At 43.7% G+C, this 25,998-nt stretch overlaps 1 protein-coding gene across 3 annotated transcripts in view; it reads left to right on the top strand.

Moving 5' to 3' along the window:
• Window positions 1-25,998, top strand: part of ANKFN1 (ankyrin repeat and fibronectin type III domain containing 1) — a 302,123-nt gene that overhangs the window by 173,531 nt on the left and 102,594 nt on the right. For 2 of the 3 annotated variants that reach the window (XM_044422144.1, XM_044422147.1), the window contains exons 3-4: window positions 9,647-9,796; window positions 23,767-23,969. In XM_044422144.1, coding sequence (XP_044278079.1) covers window positions 23,784-23,969 — 186 coding nt within the window. In that variant the 5' untranslated portion in view covers window positions 9,647-9,796; window positions 23,767-23,783. The remainder of the gene's footprint in view (window positions 1-9,646; window positions 9,797-23,766; window positions 23,970-25,998) is intronic. The other variant, XM_044422145.1, reaches the window with a different exon arrangement.

The raw sequence follows: 25,998 nt of genomic DNA on the forward strand, positions 1-25,998 counted from the left end.
ACCACACATTCATCCCCTCTAGTTCTTCCTCCTCGCAGCAACTGCCCTCCTGCCCCCCTTGGGATTCCACAGTCTCCATCCCACAAGTATGCCATCTCTCCACATTCAGTGTGCAAATTGTGTTGCACAAGGGTTGTACCTGTGGGCTCCAGTGTAGTAGCTGTGGTCCCAGTGTGGTGTCTGCTAGCCCATGTGTAGCACCTGCTGACCTCCTCTCTCCGTGGACTGCTTCCTTGGTGCCCACCATGCTGTTCTACTCTCCCACCTTATTTTAATTAAACCAACACATTTTCCTACTGGCAGCAGGGACTGCTGTAAAATGGGTGTCTATTAGCACAGAAAAATGTGTATTAAAAGGTGATGTTTACTGTGCTGGGGTTCAGAACTCACCTCTGCCTTCTTTTCAAGTCTTTGGGACAGGCTATTTGTCTTTTACCATGCCTCCCATGGCAGCCATTTTGTCAAATTGCCAAATGAGTGCATGGGCCCAAAAAGTTCACCTACCTCTACTGTAGTGAGTCCCCCTCCTCTCCACTGTTCATCATTTACTGGCAAAAAAGGTGATTGCCCCTACACAATGGCATGAGGAAAGCTGGAGATCTTTGGCATTTGGTATTGAATTGACACTTTAAACGTCTTGTTGCTCTGTGCTCTTATTCTGACCAGCCTTTGTTCAGTTTGCTACTTGCTTCTAAGTCCCTAGTAAATCTTCTACACAATTTTCATCAGAACTGAGACTGTATGCTTTGGGGGTGAAAAAGGGAAAGCTCACAAAAAGGGCATGCCATTTTATTGTTCAGGCCAATGCTAATTGAACAACCAGGTTGCATGCAACAAGCTGAGCAACCCTAGAACCTACCTGAGTGCTTCTAAGAGCAAAGAAGCCCCATACAACCAACCCCAGAAGGATCTGTGACCAGTCATTCCCAAGAGACCAAGAGCAGCTGGGGGCTGAGGAGCTGATGTTTCTTTTACTCTCGCTGGCAGCAGCTGGTACCAGTTTTGGCGCCATCACACCAAGCCTTGTGCCCATAGCTGGGGTGCCAGGCATCAGGCCACCATGGTCCCATGTCAAAGATAATGCCGAGACCTGCTATAAATCATGAGAGCAAGAAATGAGAGGAAGTGAAATTATCTTGGAAAAATAGGTACTTTTTGCTTCTGCTGTGATTAATGCAAGAGTGGGGTGGCCCTTTTCTCCCCAGAGGCAACATTTCCCTAGTGGAAATCTGTTGTGCCACACTTTGGCCAGGGTGCACATGCACTGCTAGACATATACAAAACACAAAAGCAAAGGTGCAAAGGCTCTGCTTTCTCTGATTCAATGGGGAGGAGCTGCCTTTTCCCTGCCTCAGCAGAGACCATTCCAAAGTGCAGATCCAGTGGGACTTATTATTATTATTATTATTATTATTATTATTATTATTATAACATTTCTATGCCGCCCCTTGCCGAAACCTCGGGGCGGCTTACAACATGATAAAATACATTGAAATACTATTCAAAGGCAAGCTGTGTTGACACATCAGAGGATGCACTGGGAGAAGACAGGTGCTGCACCTCTGGTGCAGCAGAACTCAGTTGCATGTGTGGGACTGAAACTGTGGGCACATGCCAGTGATGTGTGGATCTGGAGGATCAGCAACACTGGTGTGGGAAAGAACCACATCACTGGCTTCAACCAAATGATTTTCCTCTAGTCTAATCCAATACTTGAAATGCTATTAGAGCACAGCAGGGGTGGCTGCACTGCAGTAGTTCTTACCTTAATGCTGGTAGCACATGAATTGGACTGCAAACACAATTTGCCTGGTCTGAATGGAATTGGAGAAGGTGTTTGCAACTTCTTCACCCAGAGATGTCCGAGATGTTGGGAGGGTTGCATTAATACTGCTGTGATGCTACGATCTCGTAGCATGCAACTGCCTAACCCGTAACCTAGGTGCACCCTTAAATTTGGAAGTAGGCTCCCACTCCTATTTATGTGAGCCGTCCCAAGGCTATAAGCGATGGGACGGCGTACAAAAATTCTAAATAAATGAATAAAAATAAATAAATACTTATGAACATGACACTGATGGAATGCACTTCAGTCTCCAAATAAGGAAGCTCTCTTGAATTTCTCATTATTTGGACAAAAGGGAACATAAATCACACATTCCTTATAGGGAGGCAGACACCAGCACACCGAATATGTCTATCACACACCCCACCTCTTCTTTTTCTGTTCCTTTATGATGTTTTTGTACATAGAAGCAGGGCTTTTTTTGTCATAGAACGCACCGGAACAGCATTCCTGCACCTTTTTTTAATGGATTTTATGAAGTGATTTTGAGCAGCGTAGCAGATCAGCAGCAAACATAATTAACATAGTGCCTGCGATCTGCTATCTGATAGTGAGAGACAGCTGCTTGGGACGCTGCTCCGCTGCTGCTCGCTGCTGGCTTGGGATTGGGCTGTGTGCTTACTGCCCACGGGGACAAGAGTTCCGGCACCTTTTTTTTTTTTTTTTTTTACAAAAAAAGCACTGCATAGAAGTATATAAGTGTATAAGAGAAAAAGAGGTTTTTTTGTGTTTTTCACTCCAGTTAATTTTCTTTCAGTAACATTTAATATGTTTTCCCAAACAAAGACTATTAAGTGCAGCAAATTGTGCAGAGGGTTGAGTGATAGCTGAAAAAGCACCATATCCTGACCCAGGAGGAAATGAGTTCCTAAGAGTGAAACACAAGTCCTTTCTTTAATTAAGCCACCTAAGTTGCCCACTACCATTGCAAATATCTGTTTGCTCGGTTCCAAGGCCTCACACATTAGCAGCCCTTGTTCCAGCAAATGCCTGTAGCTGCTCCATGTCAGTTTTGTTTCTATTGAGTATTTAATAAGATAAGGTAGTTAATAAGATACCAGGATCATTTATGATATGGGCTTAAATGAGAATAATAAAACTATAACATTTTATGCTGCCCATGGGTCTCAGATAGCTTCTACAGGAAGTTCACATGCATGTTGATGATTTGATGGCTTTCTATACAATGTGGTTGTTTATATTTGATTTATAACTGACCTTTTCACCAAGGAAAAAGTCTTCAAAGCATTTGAACAATAATGGGAACTAAAAAGAAACCATAACAATAATAGGAACCTAAATTTTGCTAGAACAATCACAATTAAAAGCACACACATTTGTGTACTTGATTGGGGGTGAGCTACACTGAAACAAGTGGTATTTACTTCTGAGTAGACATGCACAGCATTGTACTGTTAATAACTGGCTGCTTACTTTTTTTAAGAAGTGTGCAGTCTTAAAGTTCTGCAAAACTCTCAGTTGCTGTTATTTGTAGCATTTTGCACCCTAACTTATTTTTCCTCAATGGCTTTACTGTGCTTCTCTGAAAGAAGTTTGCGTTCATCTTATTGCCATTTAAGTCCTTTCCAACGATATTTTATTATTTTAGCTTTATCAATCCCATATCTTGGAGGAACTAGCTTTCCCCTAGTTCATATTCTGTTGTGTGATTTTTATGAACTGTTGCAAACTGCCCAGAGAACTTCAGCTATTGGGCAGTATAGGACCATAATTAATTAAGTTTTCCTCTTTCCTTATGCAAAACTGGAAGGAAAGAAAATGAATAAGCCACTTGTGAGGGTATTTGTGAATCGTCTCTGGCTGTGATTTCCTTGTAATCTTCCTGGGCTGCATGAAGGCTACAGGACTGTCTTGTGTAGTATTTTGGGCACAGGGTTGGGGAGGGGCACAGCAATAAAAGCAAAACAAAATTGTGACTGCATTCAACTCTCAGTAGCTGGCCAGTTGCATTGAAGAAAGGTGATTACTTTGCAATTCCACTCCAGTTGTGGAATCATGTTGCAATTTGTTTATTTGTTTGTACATTTTTATACTACCCAATGGTTGAAACCAAACCTTTGTTGATGTCAGAATGGAAAGTCCTCACAATGGTGCTTGCTGTTGGTCATACGCAGATGCAAATGGAGAAAAGAAAATTGACATCATCTTGGGCAGCTCTAAGCTTTTATTGTTTAATGTCAGAAAGAAGGAAAGAAAGAAAGAAATTATGTGAGGCAAGATAGCCCAAATGAAATGCTACTGAAAGGAGACATTAACTAAATAACATCTTTTGTTGGCTGAAGAGTATTGATTCCTTGCTGTTCTTTGCACTTCCTTACTGAATGTGTCAGTTTGGCTACCTGAGATATGTGGCAAACCATAATAGCATTATATAGTGCTGAGGTTTCAGAAAAATGCCAATTTGAAGCCCAGTATCATCTTTGCTGATATCAACAATTTCATTATCGGTTCCATATCAGAGTGTTCCACAGCTAGGCAGTTTTTTCTAAATGCTTGTATGGCTGATCACATTAAGAATGATACACACCACATCCAATATAGTTTTCAGGTAAAGAAGTGAGTGCAGTTTCTCCCCAGTACAGACTCTCCATTCTCCAAGTGCCACATTTCCAACGAGAATCAGCAATCTAGTTAAACCAAGTTCCATAATGATAGGCTGTATTATCACTATTGCCATGAGACATCTCTCCTCTTTTTCCATAACATAAAAGCAAAGGGCATCTAAAATAGTCTTCTACTGAGCTAGACTGGATTGCAAGACTGAGTACTAATAAACTTGTTAAGAAGTAACAACTGTCAAAGTTGTGATCTCTCTGATCAATGGCGATATCTCTTCAGCTTGATTCCAGGATGAATCCCCTTCCTCCTTTTCCCCCAAAAGAGGCTGACTCCACTCTCAGGGAAGTCCATGCTGCTTGTAAGCAGAAGGAAGGAACACCAGACATTACTTAACTGGTCCACTCAATCGATTTGATAATGAACCACTGAGCTGAAGAACTCATACCACCCACCCACCCAACCTCCTTGTTATATACTGTTTCCCCACAAACCAAAGGTGGTCTAAATTCTCACTGCTAATTAAGGATGGCATTTCAGTAATACATCCCAACCCTCCTCTTCTTCAATTAGCTCATCTTCAGAGTCTGAGCTTTCTAGCTTGGAATCCTGTATTTTCAGAGAAGTGGTCCCAGTCACAACAACAGCAACAACGAACACACAATTGCACACTTAGTTTTCACATCAACCCATTCAGAATGTTACTGAACAGCTCAACCATAATGGCTTTAGCACATGTGTGTTTGTATTTTTGTTGATACTGTGCTTGCTGTAACTTTGTTCTGAGAATTCCTGCATGGAAAAAGTGTCATGGCAGCTTAAGTTGGGAAGACCCTGATGTTAGCACCCTTGGCTACTTTTATTGATTCCAGTGCGTTTTATTGTCATTGGAGCGCACGTCCTGGATGGATACTACCTCATATTAGTTAAAAGAAGTTGCCTTCTTGCAATATGCAGAGCCTGGGAGCAATGGGTGCATCAATGCTGCTACCACTAGCAGGTCACTGTGCTAGGCAAGCAACTTTTTAAACTGGCTAGTTTAAAGCCCCGAAGGGAAACATGATCCAACACTGAAAGACTCACCAGCGGGATAAAGCATCCCTGGACACTGAAATGATATCCTTCATTCAGACGCCTCTAGCCAATCACCTCTCAAAAGCATGGCCTCTGCTATGCTTAGTCCGCTAGTTTTCATTCGGTCAAGCAGCTGGGAATCCAAGGAAGGCTCCCTTTTATTCCCTGTAATCAAGCTTGTTTAAGGCCATCCTGAGCCCACCCAAACTTGTTGGCCCTTGTTGTGTTCCCATCCTTGTTGCGTTGTTTGTTCCCATCCTTGGACTATAGGAACTTGTTGGGTTCCCATCCTGAAGACCAGGGCTTTTTTTTTGTCATAGAATGAACTGGAACGGTGTTCCGGCACCTTTTTTCGATGGATTTTTCCACATGATTTTGAATCGCCCTGTCGGGCGTAGCAGGTCAGCAGCAAAATCATTAAAATAGTGCGTGCGGGCTGCTTGTGTGTCCGCGCTGGTTGTGATGGTGCTGCTCGGCTTGTGACGCTGCTCGGCTTGTGATTGGTCATGTGGTCGCGCACTGAGTGCTTACTGCGGGCGGCGACCATTATGTTTCATTACACAGTGTTGGTGTGTGTAGAGTGACTGGCTACGTGCAAAGCATAAATTATTTCTTTATTTTAAAAAAAAGTTGGTGAATTGAAAATCTTTTTTTAAGTTTTAGTGTAAAAGTGTGACCCCAAATTTAAAAATGAAAAAAAATACTAATTATTTCTCAACCACCGGTCCTGCTAATAAAAGATTACCCTAAAAAAACCCTAAATAAAAGATTAACAAGATGTGAGTTCCGGCACCTTTTTTTTTTTTTTTAACAAAAAAAAGCACTCTTGAAGACTATATGGCCCTTCAGGCTAGGGATGGAGGGACCTAGCAGTTTCTGATTTCTCCCATATCCACATTCTTTGCAACCTCATGCTCTTTCAATATTATTTATGGAGAAATTTGTGAGTTTGGCAAAACAGAGTGGAACAAATTTTTGCTCATCTGCTTTGGCCAAATTCTATGGCTGAACAAGTTATTCCCAGCACAGAGAGGAGCATGTGATACCTGCTTCAAAGAAGAGAAGCAGAAAAAAAGAGAGGAGGCAGTTCAAATTCAGTGCCGCAAGCATGGTTGAATACATAGACATCAAACCCAGGCACCTCAGAGTTGTATGAATCACAGCCTATTTCTTGTGATTCTTCTTTGCACTCTCTCTCTCTCCCTGCCTCTGGTGCCATTCCCAAATTCGGAAGGCCAGAGCTCTCCTTTCGCTTGCACCTTCTCCCTGTCTCATGTGCCCACAGGGCTCCATCTGCTGTGAAGCATTCCCTGTGGTTTTCTAGCCAGCTCCATGCTCCAGTCACAGTGTGAGCACAAAAGGGACACCCAGGGCCTCCCATACAGAGAATGCTCTTGGGGCTAGTGACCTGGAATCCCAGGGAGCCATGCCTCATGGTGCAGGAGAAAGCAGAAAGAAGGCAGTGAGGTACTGCCTTCCAGTGCTGTGGTCTATGAACCTGAGGGTCAGGGATGGTGTCAACCCACATTTCAAGGTGTCAACCCAAGTGCATATAAGCACGCAGCTTTGTTAGCCACTCTTTCTTATTCCCCAGCACACTTCTTTCTTTCTTTCTTTCTTTCTTTCTTTCTTTCTTTCTTTCTTTCTTTCCTTCCTTCCTTCCTTCCTTCCTTCCTTCCTTCCTTCCTTCCTTCCTTCCTCCCTCCCTCCCTCCCTCCCTCCCTCCCTCCCTCCCTTCCTTCCTTCCTTCCTTCCTTTCAGTCAGGATCCAAGAAGAAAACATACTCCAAGATCTACTATCTCAAATTCTAGTTTTGCTGGTAGGAGGTAGGGTTCCTCAGCTGTTTGGTCTTCCATCACTGCATAGATCAGCCTGTCTTGAGTGGAACTTAAGAATACAGTATGCTGTTTGAGGTGATTAAGTTCCAAGGCAGGCTGGTAAAAGCTGGCTACCCTGTGCCAATTCTGGATTCCTTAATGATCAGGCCCAACCAGGAATTAAGCCCTGTGAATCCCACTTCTGTGACTTAAACCTGCTGTGACATTATTTCTTCCTCCACCTCCCAAAATTGCTCTATAACTTGATAGGACAGTGTAAAGAGGAAAAAGCTATGCAAAGTTCTGAGGCAATATAAGCTATTATTACTTACAGTATCACTGTGAATGACTATAATGGGAATATGTATACAATCTGACACGATATTGATTGCATTATTTGAGCAGAATCCAGTAGGGTGTGTGTGTGGTGCTGCCAAGCCCCTTACACCCCAGCAATTCTGTTGCACAAGCAGCCCCCACCATCTGTGCGAGGGGATCTAGTGCTTCCAAGGAAACCCAAAATCAGTGGCAATGCTCACTCAGGGAAGCAGGCTGGCTGATGGAGCTTGCATGAGGGAGTTCTGACAACCTCCATCCATCCAGAAACAGGTGTTTCCACTTGTTCTGGGGTTTTCCCTGGGAAGCACTAAATGTCCCTTGCGTAAGTGATGGGTCCTTTCAGCAGGGCCCACCCCTCAAGGAGGGGAATTAGCAGGGTGAAAAGGAAGAGGTAGGGGCAGAAGCACGCTGTTCGATTCAGCCCTCAATCTTATAGTCGTAAAGTTTTAACATTTTCGACTGTTGCTTTTCTCACATGTATTTCCCCACTTCATCAAAGTACACGATGAAATCTGTCAGGGATACAGCATGACTCTCTGGAGGACTCTCCTGGAGGTTACATCTACATATGCAAATTTGCACACCTGCATGAGTGTGACCATCCAGGAACAAGTGTCACCTCCAGCTTGTGGTCACTTCTGCCAATTCGGTTTAAAGTCCCCGTGCCTCACAGTCGTGTGCATCAGATGCTCCCCTTTCTCCTTTGTTACCCATCCTGATCAGAGAGTTTGGTATGACCATTCAAGTGCATTAAGGAACGCACCTTCTTGGGTAATACAGACTCTGTGCCTGATGAAAACTGTAGGGATGGGGTTGTTCAGTGTTTCATAGGATCTCAGCCCCTCTTCAAGTGACTCTCCCAAACTGATGCTGCATCAGTTGTCTTGCATAACTGAGCTAGAGTAAATACACGGGGGCATTATAAACAGTCTTGCCAACAATTGAAAATGGCAGGATCGGAAACAAATGTCCTAAAGGCTTTCTTAATTTTATTCTGTTGCTAGGTGCTTAATAGGACTCCCATGCAATGAACCAGGAATGTACAGTATGAAATCTGACCATATTTGTTTTAGATTAAAAACACATAGCTGTATTTTTAGCATTCTTTTCTTTGAAATCCTATTCCAGCTGATGGGAGAATCTTTCTATTATCCTTCCTTTTATTGCCTCCTTTTTTTAATGATTCAAATCATGTTACCCAAGCTTTCCTATGGCATAGTTTAAGACACTGTGAAAGATGTGCTGTAGCATTTGCTGCTGCTTAAACCTAAGCAGAGTTAGAGCGTCATTGTTTTGATTGATGCGAACAGATTTCATAACCTTTTGAATGCTAACCTGTTCAGTGCTGGTTGGGAGCTTTCCCATGTTCGTGCCGATGTCCCAGAGCGATGGATGTGGTGGTTGCTTTTGTTGCTGCGATTACAGAGAGCTGTACTGCAAGCTGGGCAAGTGAGAGATCACTTCATCAGCTGTGATCAGGAACTGCCGGTCCAACTGCTGGGATTCGTTTGCCCCTTATGGATTTCACGTAAAACTAATTGTTTTTTAAATGGCTGCCCTAATGCCTGTTTGAGTAGTCGTGAGTGGCCGTTGCTTACCGTTCTGGTTTTGTTTACTCTGGACAGCGATTACTTTTCTTCCCCTCCTCCTTGCTTGCTGGGCTGATCAGTTCTGAAAGAGAGAGAGAGAGAGAGAGAGAGAGAGAGAGAGAGAGAGAGCTGGATAATAGCATGTAGCATCATATAGCCAGGGGCTTCCTTGACAACACAAACAAGGCTCTTTGATACCAGTATTAGCTACAGTGTTAAGAGGGCACAAAGTGTTAAAGAATCCAATTGTGGTTATTGGATCTGCCTCGTATTGCTGTTAGGGATCTTTTCTGTTCCTTTGCTTGCTTTATGCTTTGCATAAAGCTTTTACGACGGTGATCTTCAACTTCAGTGATTTCTCAGAGTGCATCTATGTTGTTGTTCTTCCAAATCATTTTATCAGTATAGGGACGAGGTTTGCACATTTGCTCTCTCCGCCTGGAAGCTTAGCCACATGAGAATATGCATAAGGGAAACCAGTGTGATTTTATGGAATGAGAACGGGGACAATTACCACCAACTTACTTCTCTTCAGCATCAAACAACAAAACTGGTGAGTGACATTTTCTTCTCTAATGTGCACATCTTCTCGTTTCTAGTCAGAAAAGGGGAAAATGCCTGGCAGCTCAATGGATGTGGTACCAATGCTGTGTGATGCTGTCGCTACCTGTTGTGCTTGGATCTTTCAGAGACCATACTAAGAAACTGAAAATCCCATGTGCTTCCTTGAGTTGTGCTGAGTGTATTTATAGGACTGGCACATGCCTACATGGACTGATGCATGCACAGGATTTAGGCATTTCCCTCTACAGGTTAGGTTAGGTGATTGTATAGATGAGGAAGAAATGGGTCTTCATGAGAGACAGTCAGGGGTATGCCAATGGCTTAATTACAAGACATACCCCTACCAATGTACTCAGGTAAGTCAACAGAAGAAGCCCATACTCATGGACAAAGGCGATAGGCATGGTGTGCAGTGGTGAACCGAGCTCGCGTCAGGTGTCTGCTTTACGTTGTGTGATGCACATGAGTAGTGAGAGACTTACTGCTTTTTACTCGGTCACAAGTGATAATGATGGGAACTGCAGATTGCAGCAAGGGTCCCCCCCTCCTCCTAGTAGTGTAAGATTTCTGCAGTAGTCAAGTTACAGAAATACTTACAACCACCATCCTGCTTTGATTACTCTTGTGGCACAAATTCCTAAGGAAAAGGAAAGATGCAGAGAGATCAGGCAGGAAAATGCGACCAGTTAATGAGCAACTGGAATGTGTGGCCCCTGACTGAGTTCTGCAGGTGTCCCAACCATCTGATAGTGTGACTGGCTCTGATAATAACCAGTGGCAAGAGATGCTGTTAATAGCACCGAGCAGCAAAAGATGCTGAGAGGAACATGAGGAGCTGCAGCTGAGGACTGTGCCTAGATCACCTCATGTTATCAGTGACCTATGCTGGATATTATCTGAAGTCTCCAGAGATGAACACCCTCCAGTGCATTGGCTCATGGCACCACCTAGCGTTTCCTGTGATTGGCTTTTGCAATGCACCTCCACCAGGTTTGCATTCTGGCCAGCATCCATGTATCCATGAACACTTGCTACAGAACAAGAAAGGGAATTGAGAGTTGCAGGGATGGAAAGAAGAAAGTGGAAGAGTCTGTCTGGAGTTTTAATCAGCCTTCTTCAAGCTGGTGTCCACCAGATGCATTGTGAAGCAGAAGTGTCCACAACTGGCATAATTCCCAGCCAGGAACATCACTGGCCTATCTGGCTAAGTATTACAGAAGTTCTAATTGAACAAATCTGGAAGGTACTTGGTTGAGGAAAGACAGTTTTAGTGAAAGCAGCAAGTAGCATCCCTGACCATTTATTTACTATTGGTATTTGTACACAGCCCCCTCTGCTAAAAGGCATCAAAGCTGTGGATGACCATTGAAAACAATGACACTGCCGAACAATTAAAAAGAACATGAACAATAGTAAAACAGTAAACAGTACATTTTAAAAGACTGAGCTGACAAGCTGCATCTTTTATTTATTTAATGTATAGTCTGCCTTTCTACCAAAAAATGTCATTCAAAGCAACTTTGCAAAAACAAATAATGAAACGCACAAAAAACAGTCCTGTGGCTCCCTAGAGATTCGTGAGAGGTCATAGGATAGTTCAAATTCAGACAGAGTTCCAACCTTATAGCTAGGACCTGGACCTCCAATACATACCTCATGCCCTTGTAAGCTGGCACAGAAATAACCATGATGGCTGCCCTTTAAAGTCAGGAAAGTGACCTCACAGAAAGAAGTTAAGGTGGCATTTCAGAGGAAGGGAGGAGACTGGGGCACCAGGGCACTAACTAACCTGAAGCTGCTCCAGCTTCCTCTCCTGCTCCCCTGAGACACCCCAGCCAGACAGGCAAATCAAAGAAGGCCACCTCCCAATAGCAAAAATGCACAGTGGAAGGAGAGAGGGGGCGAGCTTGGGGGCTTACAGGCATCCTTATAGGATTCTGCCCTAAAATTCAATAAAAGCATAACAATAACAGTGTCAAAACAGCCTGCAGACCCACATACTCTGCGGCTCTCTGACAGAAAGTAGACTTTGCCTGCTATCGGAAGGGCAGCAGACAGAGAGTAACCACTTTCCAAAGGCTAACAGAGAAGGAGCTGGTCTTAGTTCTCACAGGAGTACATCCCATGTTTTGGGCTGCAATACAGAAGGAAGTCTAGACGTAGTAGAGTGTAGCGTAATGCATGTTGGGGCAAAAAATCCCAGCTTCAAATGTACAGTGATGGGAACCGAGATAGCAGTGACTGAGCAAGAAAAGGATCCTGGGGTAGTACTGGGCAACTTGATGAGAATGTCAGCACCGTGCTCAGCTGCTGTGAGGAAGAAAAGCTCCATGTAGGCATCGTTAGGAACAGAATAAAAAGAACTGACAAAATATCACTTCCCTTGTGCAAATCCAAGTGACCACACTTGGACTCCTGTGTACAGGTTTGGTCTCCTTACCTGAAAAAGGACATTACTGTGTTGGAAAAGGTATGGAGTAGGGCAACAAGAATGATTGGGGGGCTGGAGAAAGTGGGGAGGGAAATCTTTTTCTGTCTCTCCCATAACACTTGCATCCAAAGGGATCATCCCATGAAGCCGATTGGTTAGAGGTTTGGGACAGATAAAAAGAAGGACCTCTTTACACAGTGTATAGTTCAACTATGGAATTGGCTGCCATGGGCAGTGGTGATGGCTGTCCATCTGGATGGCTTTTAAAAGAACAGGACCGATTCATGGGGAGGAGGCCATCAGTGGCTACTAGCCTTGCAGGCTATTGTGCTTCCTCCTTCACCAGAGGTGGCCTGCCTGCACGCACCAGTTGCTGAGGAGCTTGGGCAGGAGGAGGTCTGGCACCCATCCTGCTTGAGGGATTCTGTGGACAGCTGGCTTGCCATGGTGTGAATGGAGTGCTGGACTAGATGGACCTTGGTTCTGATCCAGCATGGCCTTTCTTACATTCTTACATTCTTATATAAGAGTACCAAGTTGGTCCAAATCTTATTCTGCAGTTTAATAGCTTTGGGCCCCAGGACCTGCTCCCCAGGATGACAGAGGGAGCAAAGCATGGAAGAGGCCTTGCTGAGATTCAGGAGATTCAACTCCATGAAATAAATGCACCAAGTTCTCTCTTTTGACCTTGTAAAACAGGTAGTACAAAGCAGGAAGTGTGAGGGAATTCTTTCACTGGTGAATGTTTGACATATCCATAGCTCCAAAGAATACGGTTTGGGAGTGAAATTGGAACTTAAAGGGGACAGTAAAATAAGTACAGTGCAACACATAAAAGAATAGAGACCCCTGAATCCTAGAGAAGGTTTGTGGGAAAGCCAGAAATGACTGTGGGAAGAAATGACTCTGGGAAACTCAACCTGTTAATTTGTTTAAGTTAATTCATCTTAAGATCCAAGACAATCCTGATTTGACTGGCAGAAATCACTATTTCTTATTCAACTTTCAGATCTAATAAGCAACAAATAGTTTTAAATATTAAGCATTGTTTCTTTACTTAAAGGTATTTTCCAATCTTTATCCTAATCATTAAGATGAGGGAGAAGTTCTACAGGATTAAGAATAACTAGTTACAAAGCTTCACTCCAAAGACCTACCCTGGACAAGCTATTTTTCATGCAGGGAAGGCACCTCGATTACTAACTTGCCACAAGTTCCCTGGATATTATTCCTGCAACAAGGGGGAGGAAGTCACATTTCCTTTGCACTTGAACTGCTAAACCAGCACACACACTATTCTTTCTCCAGCAAACAAGATCCAGTGTAGGTAAGTGTGACTTCTGGGTATCTCAGGCATCAACCGGCTAATGTCCAAATCGTCGCTGTTGAGCGGTCATCCTACCTTCCCCAAAGAGAGAGTGTGTGTGTGTAGGCCTGTATTTTATTTTATTTTATTTTATTTTGAAAAATAATATCTGAAAGGACATGTGCACTCTCTTGATGTGTTGTTGCAGTGGCACCACTCAGCTACTTTCTAACACTTAAAAACAGCTGCAGTGGCCCCCTTATAAATACTCTAATGATGCTTTCTCCCATTTTAAAGTTTTCACTCTCTTAGTCCTCTGCACTCCTCCTTTCCAACACTGAGGAGCAGGGCATATCTGACTTAAATATGTTGACTTAATCAAGATTATGGCTATAATCTACAGTTAATCTCATCCCTTCCTGTCTGCCTGTTACACTGAGATAAGAAATGGTGTTCTGGCCTCTATGTGTAAATCACCTGTTAAGACATTTGTGAAAAGACCTAAATTAAACACACACACACACACACACACACACACACACACACACACACACACACACGTAGGCACAAAAAACACACACTGCCACACTGTTCTCTTCCTCTTTCCTTTCTTGTAGAAGAGGAACTATCCGCCCAACTGTGCGTACATCAGTTGCTCCCCAGTGCATTTCATTACAATGTGCTCACGCTTTCTTCTTCAAAAATGCCCTTGCCATCATCAGGCCACATAGCCCAATGTCCCTTGGGCTCCAATACCCCAAACTCTGAACGGCAGATCCTCGGCCATTCAGCTCTTACCCCTGCTTGCTAAAAGCAAGTTCAATGCTCTCTTATGTTTAGGGATGTCTCTGGAATTCAAAATTAGATGGTTCCTTGGCAGAATCTCTAGTGTTCATGATGCCTGAATATATAGCAAGCTTGGGCAGCGATCAAACCAACTTTAGTAGGAGACAGACAGACATTTATTTATTCATTCATTCATTCATTCATTCATTCGATTTATATCCTGCCTTTTTCCTACCAAGGGCTCAGGGCAGCTTACATCATCTCTCCTCCTCCATCTTATCCCCACAACAACAACCCTGTGAGGTAGGTTGGGCTGAGAGTCTGTGACTGGCCCAAAGTCACCCAGTTGGCTCCATGGCTGAGCGGGGACTAGAACCCAGATCCTCTGAGTCCCAGTCCCATGCTCTTCACCACTACACCACACTGGCTCTCATCTCTTTGTACAATCGACATGATGAAAGCATCTAAGCACCCACCATTTCTGCCCCTGTCCCTATGTTGGTTGCTTTAATCCTTTACTTACTTTCTGAAGAAAACATAAGTTTCTTATTTGCAACTCTCATGCTCATGGAATGATGTCACTTAACCTTCTAGTTATTGTTTCCCAAACCAATCAGTGTAAAAGTTTGGGTTTCAGATCCTTCAACAAATCATATATGAAGAAACATGGGCTAATAAGCCCTTGTTCACTTGTGGTTAGCTTTCCTTTCTCTGTCTGGCTAGTCCATTGTAGACATTTAATATTTCTAGTACTGAATGGGGCATTTTCCTTTGTTTGGTAAGGAAAAACTTACTTTAGAACTGTGTGTTGTTGAACAAAACTGGGAGGAGTACTGGAAAGGGAATTTGAGGTGGAGGAGGTCAGGAGGTGAGGCCCAGGGAAGCTGGGGAGGAAGTCTTGGCCCTGCAGGTGGAAGTGCTTTTTCTGCAGCACCTACTTCCACTGCTCGCACCAAAGCTCCAGCCTCATACTGACTGTAAGGTGGATAGTGAGAGGCACATGGAAACAGCCAGCCAGAGGAGAGATGCACGATGTCGTGACATGTAGCCTGATGCCATATGCAACCATTCCCAAGCTACATTTTGTTGACAGACATGCAGAAGAATTCTTACATGCTTATATGCACACTCTCAGACAAGTGCAGAACTGTCATCCCTGATGGAGGAATTTGTAACTTGCTGAGTTAACTAGGATTCTGTTTGTCCGTTGCTACTAGCATTGGGGTTGAGCATACTTGCCCTTTTCTGCCTCTAAAACATCTGTATTTGCAACGATTGCCATAAGGATGCTTATGTGCCATTCTATAGCATTCACAGGCACTGGCAGGGGTCTTTCTACATTGCTTATTATTATTTATTATTTAGTTTGAAGATTTATACTTTGTCTTTCAATTGAATGACTTTCAAGGATGCTTCAGCAGATAGTAATAATAATTAAAAGAATAACATACACATGTACACAAACAACCGAACATCTCTTTCATAGAATAGCAGAGTTGGAAGAAGCCACTAAGGCCATCTGGTCCATTACCTTGCTCAGTCCAGGACTCCAACTTAAAGCACATGACTGGTAAAAGATGGCTGCCCAGGTGCATCTTGAATGCCTCCAGTGTGAGAGAGACCCACAATCTGCCTAGGTCATGGGTTCCATTGTTGATTTGCTCTAACAGCCAGGAATGTTTTCCAGATGTTCAGCTGGAATCTGGCTCCCTGCAACTTGTGTCCATTATTCTGTGTCCTGTACTCTGGGATGACTGAGAAAAGATCCCAGCACTTCTCTGTGTGACAATCTTTCAAGTACTTGAAGAGTGGCATCATATCTCCCCTCAGTCTTCTCAAGGCTAAACATGTCCGGTTCTTCCAGTCTCTTCTCACAGGGCTTTGTTTCCAGCCCGCTGATCATCTTTGCTGCCCTTCTGTAACCTTTTTCCAGTGTGTCCGCATCATTGTTAAGCAGCTACTTCACAGATGCCCCAGTGTGCGCTTCTCTTTCTGCAGTCCCAAGACTAATGGTAGCTGTTCTGAGGTGTTTTTTCTAGTAGGGAATGAAGGAGACAAAGTCCTTGTGCCTGCTCCATTTCTGGCTGATGGGTGGAGCTAGACTGATCTTCTCCTTGCCATGATCTTCTTCCTGGAAAGCAGGGGATGTAGCTTCCCAGTGGCCTTTGACCAATGGATGTGGCTAGAGTGTTAATTGAAGGGATTTGTCCTTACGATCAGTTGCCACATATCAGCACAGCTAAGGAAGAGGGAACCTCCTGCCATTTGTCTCATTCCTTCACCTCGCAAGATTATTCAACAGCTTTTTCCAGGGAGTGAATTGAAGCAGCTTCTATGCAGTAGCTAACCATGAAGCATCTCCATGTATGTCCTTCAGCAGTCTTGAATCACTGCTGTTCTTTGGAGAATCTCCATGCTACCACCAGCAGTCAGAAAGACAGACGGAAGCTGTCTGTGGAAGAGTTGCAATCCACACAGCAAACCACAGCTGTCATGTCAAAGAGCTGCCATTAAAGCTTTGATTTGCAGGCTGTAACAGGCAGCACCCCAAAGGCAGCCTAGGAGGGGGCAGGAATTAAACTAGATTGCCCCAAACCCTTCAGCATTGCCACCACGTCACCTTGTTTCTGTTCCTTTTGCCTGTCTCCTATGGCTTTCGCTCCTTTCAGTTCTGATCTTTCATCGTCGTTCTCACACCTTCCCACACTAGTTTCTTTTCTTAAATACACAACTGGGTCACACATTCTCCTTGGAGCTTGGCATCTGTTTTGGAGAATAGATGCTTGTTTTAGAGCAAGAATGACCCACCGGCCGCCCAAGTATTTGAAGTGATTTTGCCTGGACTACCAAAGCCTGCCATTACTTACATGTAATTCAAGGCAACATAATAGCCCTGTTCAGGTATGTGCCTGAAAGCATGAGGGCTAAAAGTGTGTAGGGATCTGCAAGCCAGTCTAAACGCGATGCCTCTTCTTTAGATGAGACTATTCTTTAATTTATTTGCTTATTTTAAAGTTGCCTTATCTACTATTCATGATGAAATAATTTCAAAGTGTTCTACAAGCAATAAAACACAGAACAATACCACAGTGAAGGATTCCGTCTCCCCATAGGGGAGTAGCAACAGGTAAATAACAGTTATCACTATGCAGCAAAAGAGAAGAGAGGAGAATTCAATTAAAAGCCAGAGTAAAGAAATAGGCCTTTAGCTGGCACCCGACAGTTGGTAATGCCCATTTCTATGTTCCATCGCTAGGGTGAAAATGCCCTCTCTTGGGTTGCCTCATATTGAAACCAGGCAAAAGTGGCATGGCCAAGAAGGCATCCCCACTCTGTCCCAGTATCCAGACACTCGCCTGCAGGAGAAGGCACTTCATCAGGTAGCCCAGTCTTATCATTTAGATACAGTGGAAGATATATCATTTATCCACTAGTGCTGGGTGACAATTTAGAGCACCTTATGGTGCCTGAATATGGGCCACCAGCAATGAGTGCATCAGTTCTTCCTACATGGTTAGAGGCATTAATTGGATCTTAATAGAAAGCTAAGCCTGCAATAGTTGTTTGTAAGTGTACTGAAGCGGCTGACTCTGCATGTTAGAGAGGAATGGAAGTGGGAGCTAAAATGCTTTGTGCAGCTCCATGAAATGCCGAGTTGACTTCCACAGGTGCTCACTCGGTAGATTTGAAACTGAAGCCGATCCATGAAGGAATTTGTTGCATGTCTGTCAGATATCGTAGAGGCTGATTATGAAAAAGTTGGCTAGATGTGTCAAGCATGGAGAATGTCATAATATATAGCACGTCACCAAGGCACCTGATGCTTGCATGCCACACAGTGGCTTCTGTTTGGTTGGAAGTTCCTGCCTACTTAGATGGTGCACTTGACAATTGCGATAATTGGGGATGTTCATGGGCGGATCAGTTCCACCCTGGTGATGTGGGGATGAACAGATGGGCAGAAAAGGGGGACTCTGGGAGTTGCTATGAAACTTACACTCCAAGCCTGAAAGGATAAACACCCACCACCTATTACTCAGTGGACTGAAAGATCTTACTGTTCTTGATATATTTGAATGTATCTCCTATTACAGTCATCCATTTTTTCCTGGATGCTTATTTAGACATATGGTCTGCTTATATTAATATGTGCATCTGAAGCAGAAGCGTTAGAGCTTCTTTTTTTAAATCAGTGGTGTTGTGAAAAGTTATTGTGATTTTATAGGCGTTTATTCTTGTTTTCTTCTGCTTTTGCTATTGGTTTTATTCTTGGCAGTGTTAGGATTACAAAGATAATGTCCCTTGTTAAAAAGGGTACCTATCTGGGTCTTCCTCCTACGTACCTAGTGTAGGAGGGTGCAATGCAAATGCCAGCCCCAGTTCAAGGTCCCCACAGGCTCCGCTTTAGGGCATGAAGAGGGTTGCGAAGAATGTTTGACTGAATGTTCCTGGAAGCCTGTGTGTGACTCCCCCGATCCCAGCTGCTGGCAATTAGGTGCTGGTCCAATGGAGGAAGCAGGGTGCTGGACTGGATGAACTGTTGGTCTGATCCAACCGCTTTTCTGATGTTTTCTTTTCTTTTCTTTTTTTATTTGTGTAAGTTTTGCAAGTGCTCCATTTCATTTTCTATTGGCTGCTCTGATGCTTTTGGTGTATTTTATTATTATTATTAACTCTAGAAATGGTAGAGTTACAAGTTCAAGTGTGCATTGTATTGTTGATGTCGTTTGTTGGCCTCTTTAGATTCCTTGTGAGGAATGATGAGATTTCCTTCATATCTGTAATAAAGAAAAGGAAAGTATGTGGCCACCCAAATAAAGGTGTCCTGACACGAACAACAGATGTTTCTGGTCTGCGATGAGTCCAGCACGGGAGATTTAGCTGTGGGAATCACTAGCAGCATTTGTTTGCTGCAATATTTACTTCAACTCAGCATGAACCAGACTTGGAAAAGTGCAGAAATGTTACTGGGATCATAAGGGGAAAGAAGTCAATAAATATTGCCTAGGAGAAGCCCCTGGAATAATGCTGGAGGTGCCCTTTAGGAACATTGGAAACTGCCTTATGCTGGGTCAGTCTGTCTTACCCAAAAGGAAGCAAGGGCTTTCTGGATGTCAGACAGAAGTATTTCTCAGCCCTTCCTGGAGATACCAGGGATTCAACCTGGGCTGAAACGTCCTGGTATGTCTGCTGTGGCTTCTCATTGAGAGAGGCCTGCAGCCACATCGCAGGTATGCACATGCCTAGGCAACTGTAGGCCAGGACAGGATAAAATTCAAATTACCCTACAACTTTCAAAGATTCTGAAGAAATTCAGATCTGGAAATGCTTCTTATAATTGACAGGGGCATCCAAAAATTTTCCTTTCCATGGCTGCCAGCTCCAAATGTTTAAAATCATAAAACAGGCACTTGAAGATTTTGTAAGAACATAAATAAGAGAGAGAGAAAATTTGTTTTTCTTTACAGTTATGTTGTTCTCCAACACATACATATGGGCATATTTGCTCAACCTCTAGATCTCAACTGGTTTAAAGCTGAGATTGGCAAAGCCAAACCAAAAACCTTTTTTAGTAGCATAGGAAGATTCTGATTTCACTTCTGAAGATTCTGATTCCACTGGGACTTCAGGTAGCGTAGAGTGGGCAGATCATAGGTAAAATGCATGACATGTGCAGGAGCTGAACTTTGGGAAATATGTTGCACAATCACCTTTTATAACTTTATTTATTTAGTGGAATATTGTGACCACAGGAAGCATATCAGTTGAGAGCCCTGTTCTGGATGCTAACTTTTTCATCACAACTAGGGCACATGTACTGCAGATCACTTTATTTGGGCTCCATAACCTCAGTATATTTGAGACCATATTAATATCATCACAAATGATATTAACTTCCATCGCCCCTTCTAATAATTCTCTCTGGTGGCTGAATACTGATCAGCTTCCAAAAATAAGGTAGGAGCTTTTCTCTATGCCAGAGTTGCACTAGGTATGCAAAAGTCCATAAGTTTAGAAACTAAAAGAAAAGGATGTTTAAAAAACAACAGACAACTGAGTAACAAGAACCCGTGGAGCTATCAGGAATTTAAGACTAGTCTTAAGGTGGCGGCAGGATGTGGGAGGACTTCGAGGCCTCAGCAGCTGAGCAAACTTCAGGAGATACTTGAGTGAAGGAGAGCCATATAGTTAAAGGGATTGGAAGGCAGGGGAAGAGGTGTCAGATTCCTCAAGTGGCTCACAATTTACAGGAAGCACATTGCAGGAAGGACTGCTCTTTTCTATTCCTAAAGTGAAAAAGCACCGGTTCACAGCAGTAGGCTGTGTTTCACTTCGGGCAACAGCTTGCCTCAAATTAGACCTGCCTGGCTATGCCTGTCACATCACTGCAGACCTCTAGGCCTGGGGTCTTCATGTCTGCATCTCCCTCTGGGGCAGCCCAGGCAGCATCTGGGAGAGCAAACAGAAAATGAGCATCCCAGGAATAGCAGGTGTTGGGGGTGGTGGGAGACAGAGACGGCCCCAGCATCAGCACCTTGGCCAGCACAGGCCCTTTCCAGGGTCTCAGCCACTGTTACATCCTTTCTTTGGATATAAAGTGAATGTCTCGATTTTTTTTCTTTTCCACAACAACATGGTGTTTATCCCCAAATGAAATTGTTCGGTGTCAGGGGAGCAGAACAAAACTCATGTTCTGTGGTCACAATGGTGCTCTGATTCAAGTGAGCTGAGAATGCAAAATTACCTCTTCAAAGTATGCGCTCTCTCTCTCTCCTTCTTTTGGAGAATCAGGGCTGGCAGGTTTTTCTCTCTTTAACATACCATGAATACAGATTCTGCAGGGCAGCATGGAATTGCAGTGGGGCAGCAAAGAAGAGAAAAGCCTGTCCAGGCCATACTGCAAAGGAGAGCCTTGTGAGAGCATTATGTCCAGGGTCTAAAAAGATCCAGCTGCACCACTGCATGCCTGCCAGGCTCCCTCTTCCTTCTGAAATGTATGTGGGGGGTGGGGGGGGGGTAAAGATCTAGAGGCATTTTTTAACTGGCGGCTGGATGGGGAACCTTGTACATACACTTCTGCGATATTATTACAAAAAGTGATGATGAACATTGGTGGCAACCAAGCATCAGTAATTTGTGCTCATGGGGTTGTGGTTGTTTTATGACTAAACTGCACAGCTGCAGAAATTAATACTGGCTGCAGCACTCTGCATCCTTGAAAATAGGAGCTTTCTCATTTCAGAAGCAAGTTTCTAGTCCCTGAGAGTATAAAGGCAAGCAATTAAGTGCAGGCACAGCAGAAATTCTGACAGTCAGAGTCTGTACAGCTCTTTGCCCTTTCCAATGTCCAGCAGAAACATTTCTATACTGCTCATAACTGAAGCTCTCTGGACAGCCCACAACATTAAGTTACCCATCCACATTTCAACCAGGCCTGACCCTGCTTAGCTTCCAGGATTAGGTGGGATCAGGAACGTCAGGCTATAAGGAGGCTGAAGATTAAAGTCTCCCCTCGGTGCTAACCATGCTTACCAAGATGTCATCTTCGCTGAACCCAATATTTGCCAGGGAATGTTTGTTTGTTTATGTATTTTACTGTATTTTTATACTGCTCCGTATCGAAAGCAGGTTCCAGAGCTATGAACAGTACAAAGCTAAAACAAACCAAAGAATAAACACAATACGTTAAAATGAAGTCACATGAAAACCATGGCCGGTCAGCAAGAAAGGCTTCCTAGAACAAGGATGTCTTTAGTAGGTGTGGCAAACAGCTCCGTGTGGGTGCAAGCCGTGCAGCCAGAAGTAGGAGGTCCCATGGAAAGGGGGCCGTCACACTGAAGGCTCTTTTCCTGGTGTATCATTCTGTTATTTCTCTTTTGGAAATGGCAGACAAGGAGCCAGGTTCACTCCCTGCAATGCACAGAGCCCTTTCTGGGTGTCCCCATTTCTTTCTGAGCTGCCACTGTCATTCTGACAGCAGTATGGGAATGGAAGGCTTTGTCCACCTTTAAGAGATCATTTTGGCTCTTGTTACTTATCTTGAGAGCAGAACAAATGGGAAGCAGGGAATACTCTATTGAATTTTACCAGTTTGCAATAATATGAGTATACGAATGTGGTGGCATACAGTGCACCAGCAGGACCCAAAGCCAGTGCAATGGGAAGCAACTGGACATGAGTCCAAACATGCATGTCTGGACTGAGCTTCACTGACCTGCCCCATTCTGGAAACAAGCCTTTTAACTCATTTTCTAGCTACCTTCCTGTTGTGCTCTCAGTGGTCCTCACTGGCACTACATATTCAGCAGAGGTACTGGATACTACCCAGTATATTTTCATTTGATTGATTTTTTTCCAGTAATCTACCATTACCATTTCTGCTTGAGATACTCTTAGGTAGAAGAACCTGCCTGCCATGCAGACACAAGGGGATGGGGAATGTGCAACCGCTGGAGACCTTTGGATGCTAACTCACCATTGGCTCTGCTGGCTAAGGCCGATGGGAGTGCAGTCCCACAGTGCCGGCAATGCCACACATTCCCCAGCCCAGTGAAAAGGATGGTCTTTATCAGATGTTACCCCAGTGCGCACACACACACACACACACACTTTTTCTCATGAAAATGATATGCAAGAAATGTCTTTCTTGCAAAACTATGCAAGAAAGAAAAAGGAGAAAAGCCCCTTTCTTGCAGGCCCCTACATTTTCACAAAAGTAGAACTCCTATAGAATTAAGCCAAGCCACAAGGAACACCAGCTAGATCTTGGGAATATCACAACAGACAAGACTAGGAAGGAGCCGGCTGCTGTGTGAGATGATCATGTTGAAATTTCCTAGAAATATAGATGGTACAGTAAAACCTTAAATAAATAAAAAGTCATAAGGAGGTTGCCTTCTACTAGGTCAGATCATTAACCCATAACCTAATATTGTCTACATTGAATTGCAGCAGGCCTCTGGGGTATCTGGCAGAGGGTCCTAATCCTCACCTATCCTATCTGATCTTTTAACTGAAGATATCACAAATTGAACCCCAGCCCTTCTTATGCCGGGCATGTGTATGTCACACTGAGCCAAGTTCCCTCTCTTCCATTCCTCTGAGAAGTGATAGTTCACAAGTTTTCTAGCAGCCTCTTCCTGCTTCTTCTGAGGCCAGAGTCACTAAATATTTATGGATGTCCAAACAGATGCTCTACCTGTAAAAAAAAAAGAAAAAAAGGAGGGGGGACACAAAGGGACTCCAATTGAAGATGGGTGCAGGCAGGGGAAGAAAGCAGATCCAGTATTTAAGGAAGGCAATGTGCGTGTCTTCTCTTCTGACAGCAGAATTTGGTTATGTCATGCAGAATTTGGATATAAATTTTTCATGAACTGAATCAGCAAGTGCAATACTGCACATGTGCTTCTAGTAACAGTTTATCCTTTCCCCCTAGGAACTGCCACATGAAAAATGACCCAGCCAATGCAGAGCTTACAGCTTTCCCAAACAAAAAAGAACAACCCTCCTTCTTCACCCAATGCTGCCAAGCGACTCTATCGGAACCTGTCGGAGAAGCTGAAAGGAAGTCACTCATCCTTTGATGAGGCGTATTTCAGAGCCAGATCAGACCGCCTCAGTCTGCGGAAGTCTTCAGTGGTAATGTCTCCATGTTTAATCAATTACTGTATTCATAGAGCAGATTAACCCTGCATCTCTCCAGGATTTGTGCAAGTAACTCTCGCACACCTATCGCCAACCAATACAATAATCCTCCAGTGCATGTTCCCCTTAACCTAGCTCTTTTGAGTCTCCATTCTTTTTACAAAAATGTTGGCACGTATTACCAGGAGCTCAGAGCATATGCATGTGTGTGTGTATTTGGGGAACTGCTTGGGTTGTAGGAAAGTGATCCTTTGTCCAAGGCTATGCAAATATACAGATGGATTATGCAGGGCTTTCTCTGTTGTCTTAAAAAAAGAATGCTGTTGGAATGCTTAAGCCAATCTTTTAACTCCAGTTGCACTGGTAGGAGAGATTTGCCATTGATGGAACACCTGCTGTGTCATAGTCAAGTTCGGTGAGGGTGGGAAAGGGAGGGAAAAAGCACAGCTTGGAGAATCCTCAAACGGCACGAAAATGGCAAATCACAATTGTTCTGCCCGGTCCAGTACTGCTCCCCAAGCATCTGTGAAACTCCACCCAAAGCCCACCCATCAGTGGTGGTACTGGCAATGGGTGCACATGCTCCTTATGCATGGACGGATGGAACCAATTAATTTATAGAAATGAGGGCTCACCCTAGCACAGATTCCACATCTCATCATGCAAAATGATGCCACGGTTGGGATGTATGAATTTTGCTACATTGGTTTTGCCTGCGTTTTGAGGATTTTCAGGCATCTTTTGCCCTGATGTCTGCTTGCTGTTGGTACATAATTCTGTATGAGAATGGTACTCCTGTAAAACCTACCCCTTAAGTCTGCAGAATCCATGCAACTTAGAGAAAGTTGAGCCATCAAAATCTGAACCTGTTTAACTCTGTTGAGAAATTCTCTGACATCCCTGTGCTACAATTTAGCTCTGGTTATGGATGGTTCAGACTGTTTCTTTGCAGTGAGAGAGGTAATAAGAATTTAGCAAAGTTCATCTGTTACTCCATTGGTGGAGAATGGAATGGAACAAGCTTGAAATTGTTGTTTCAAAAAACTTTGTGAAACCAAAACTAATACATCCATTCCCAAGACTTTGTGTGCTTAGCTCTGAGTTTGAATCACTTTCTATTCATCCATGTTCATAATGCTGATTTAGGGTGCTGCTTCATTTTTTCTGACAGATTCCTCATCTGCATCTGCTGGTTCAGATACATGTTTCAATTCATGGTGTTAAGAATTTCTCCAAGGTATTCTGGGGCTATTAGTGCTATTTCTCGCCTGCATACCACCATGCCCTATTCCCACTTTCGGCCCTCAGTTGTTCAGGCCAATGCCAAACAAAGCTTGGAACACTGGATGGTTCAATGCTGACCACAGTTTCCAACACACTTGTGAAGTTTTTGAGGGCCTCAGCAGCCCAGGAAGGGCCACCCGTACTGACACAGGAAGTGGAGACTGGGCCCTTTTGGTTATACGTAGAGACAGGTTTGTCATGCAATGACAAGATGTGTCTTTCTCCTACAATACCCAAACTATGTTAATCTAAAGCCCATAGAATTAACCAGTATCACCTGAAAGAGCCAAATCTGTGAAAGGAAATCCATTCTTTATCATTTGGGTCAAAGCCAGTAAGAGTGTCAGATTTAGAGAGTTCAGTCACAGTAAGTTAGACAGGCACAACCGGCTAGTCAAAGACAGATGATGCCCTGTATACAAAATAATTAAATTCAGGACCATGGATAGCTCACAGCAAACTTTTGTTGGTGCTTCTCCTACTAGTAACATAGGATGATATTGTCTCAGCAGGCAGCTAAAGCTAAAGTCAGTCCTAGAGGAGATCAACCCAGACTGCTCTTTAGAAGGCCAGATACTGAAGATGAAATTCAAATACTTTGGCCACCTAATGGGAAGGAAGGACTCTCTGGAGAAGAGCCTAATGCTGGGAACAATAGATGGCAAAAGAAGAAGGGACGGCAGAGAATGAGGTGGTTAGTCGGAGTCACTGAAGCAGTCAGCGTGAGCTTCAGTGAACT

This window comes from Varanus komodoensis, unplaced genomic scaffold, assembly GCF_004798865.1.
Source record: "Varanus komodoensis strain SLA01 unplaced genomic scaffold, ASM479886v1 scaffold12, whole genome shotgun sequence".
In the NCBI taxonomy this organism is placed as follows: Eukaryota; Metazoa; Chordata; class Lepidosauria; order Squamata; family Varanidae; genus Varanus; species Varanus komodoensis.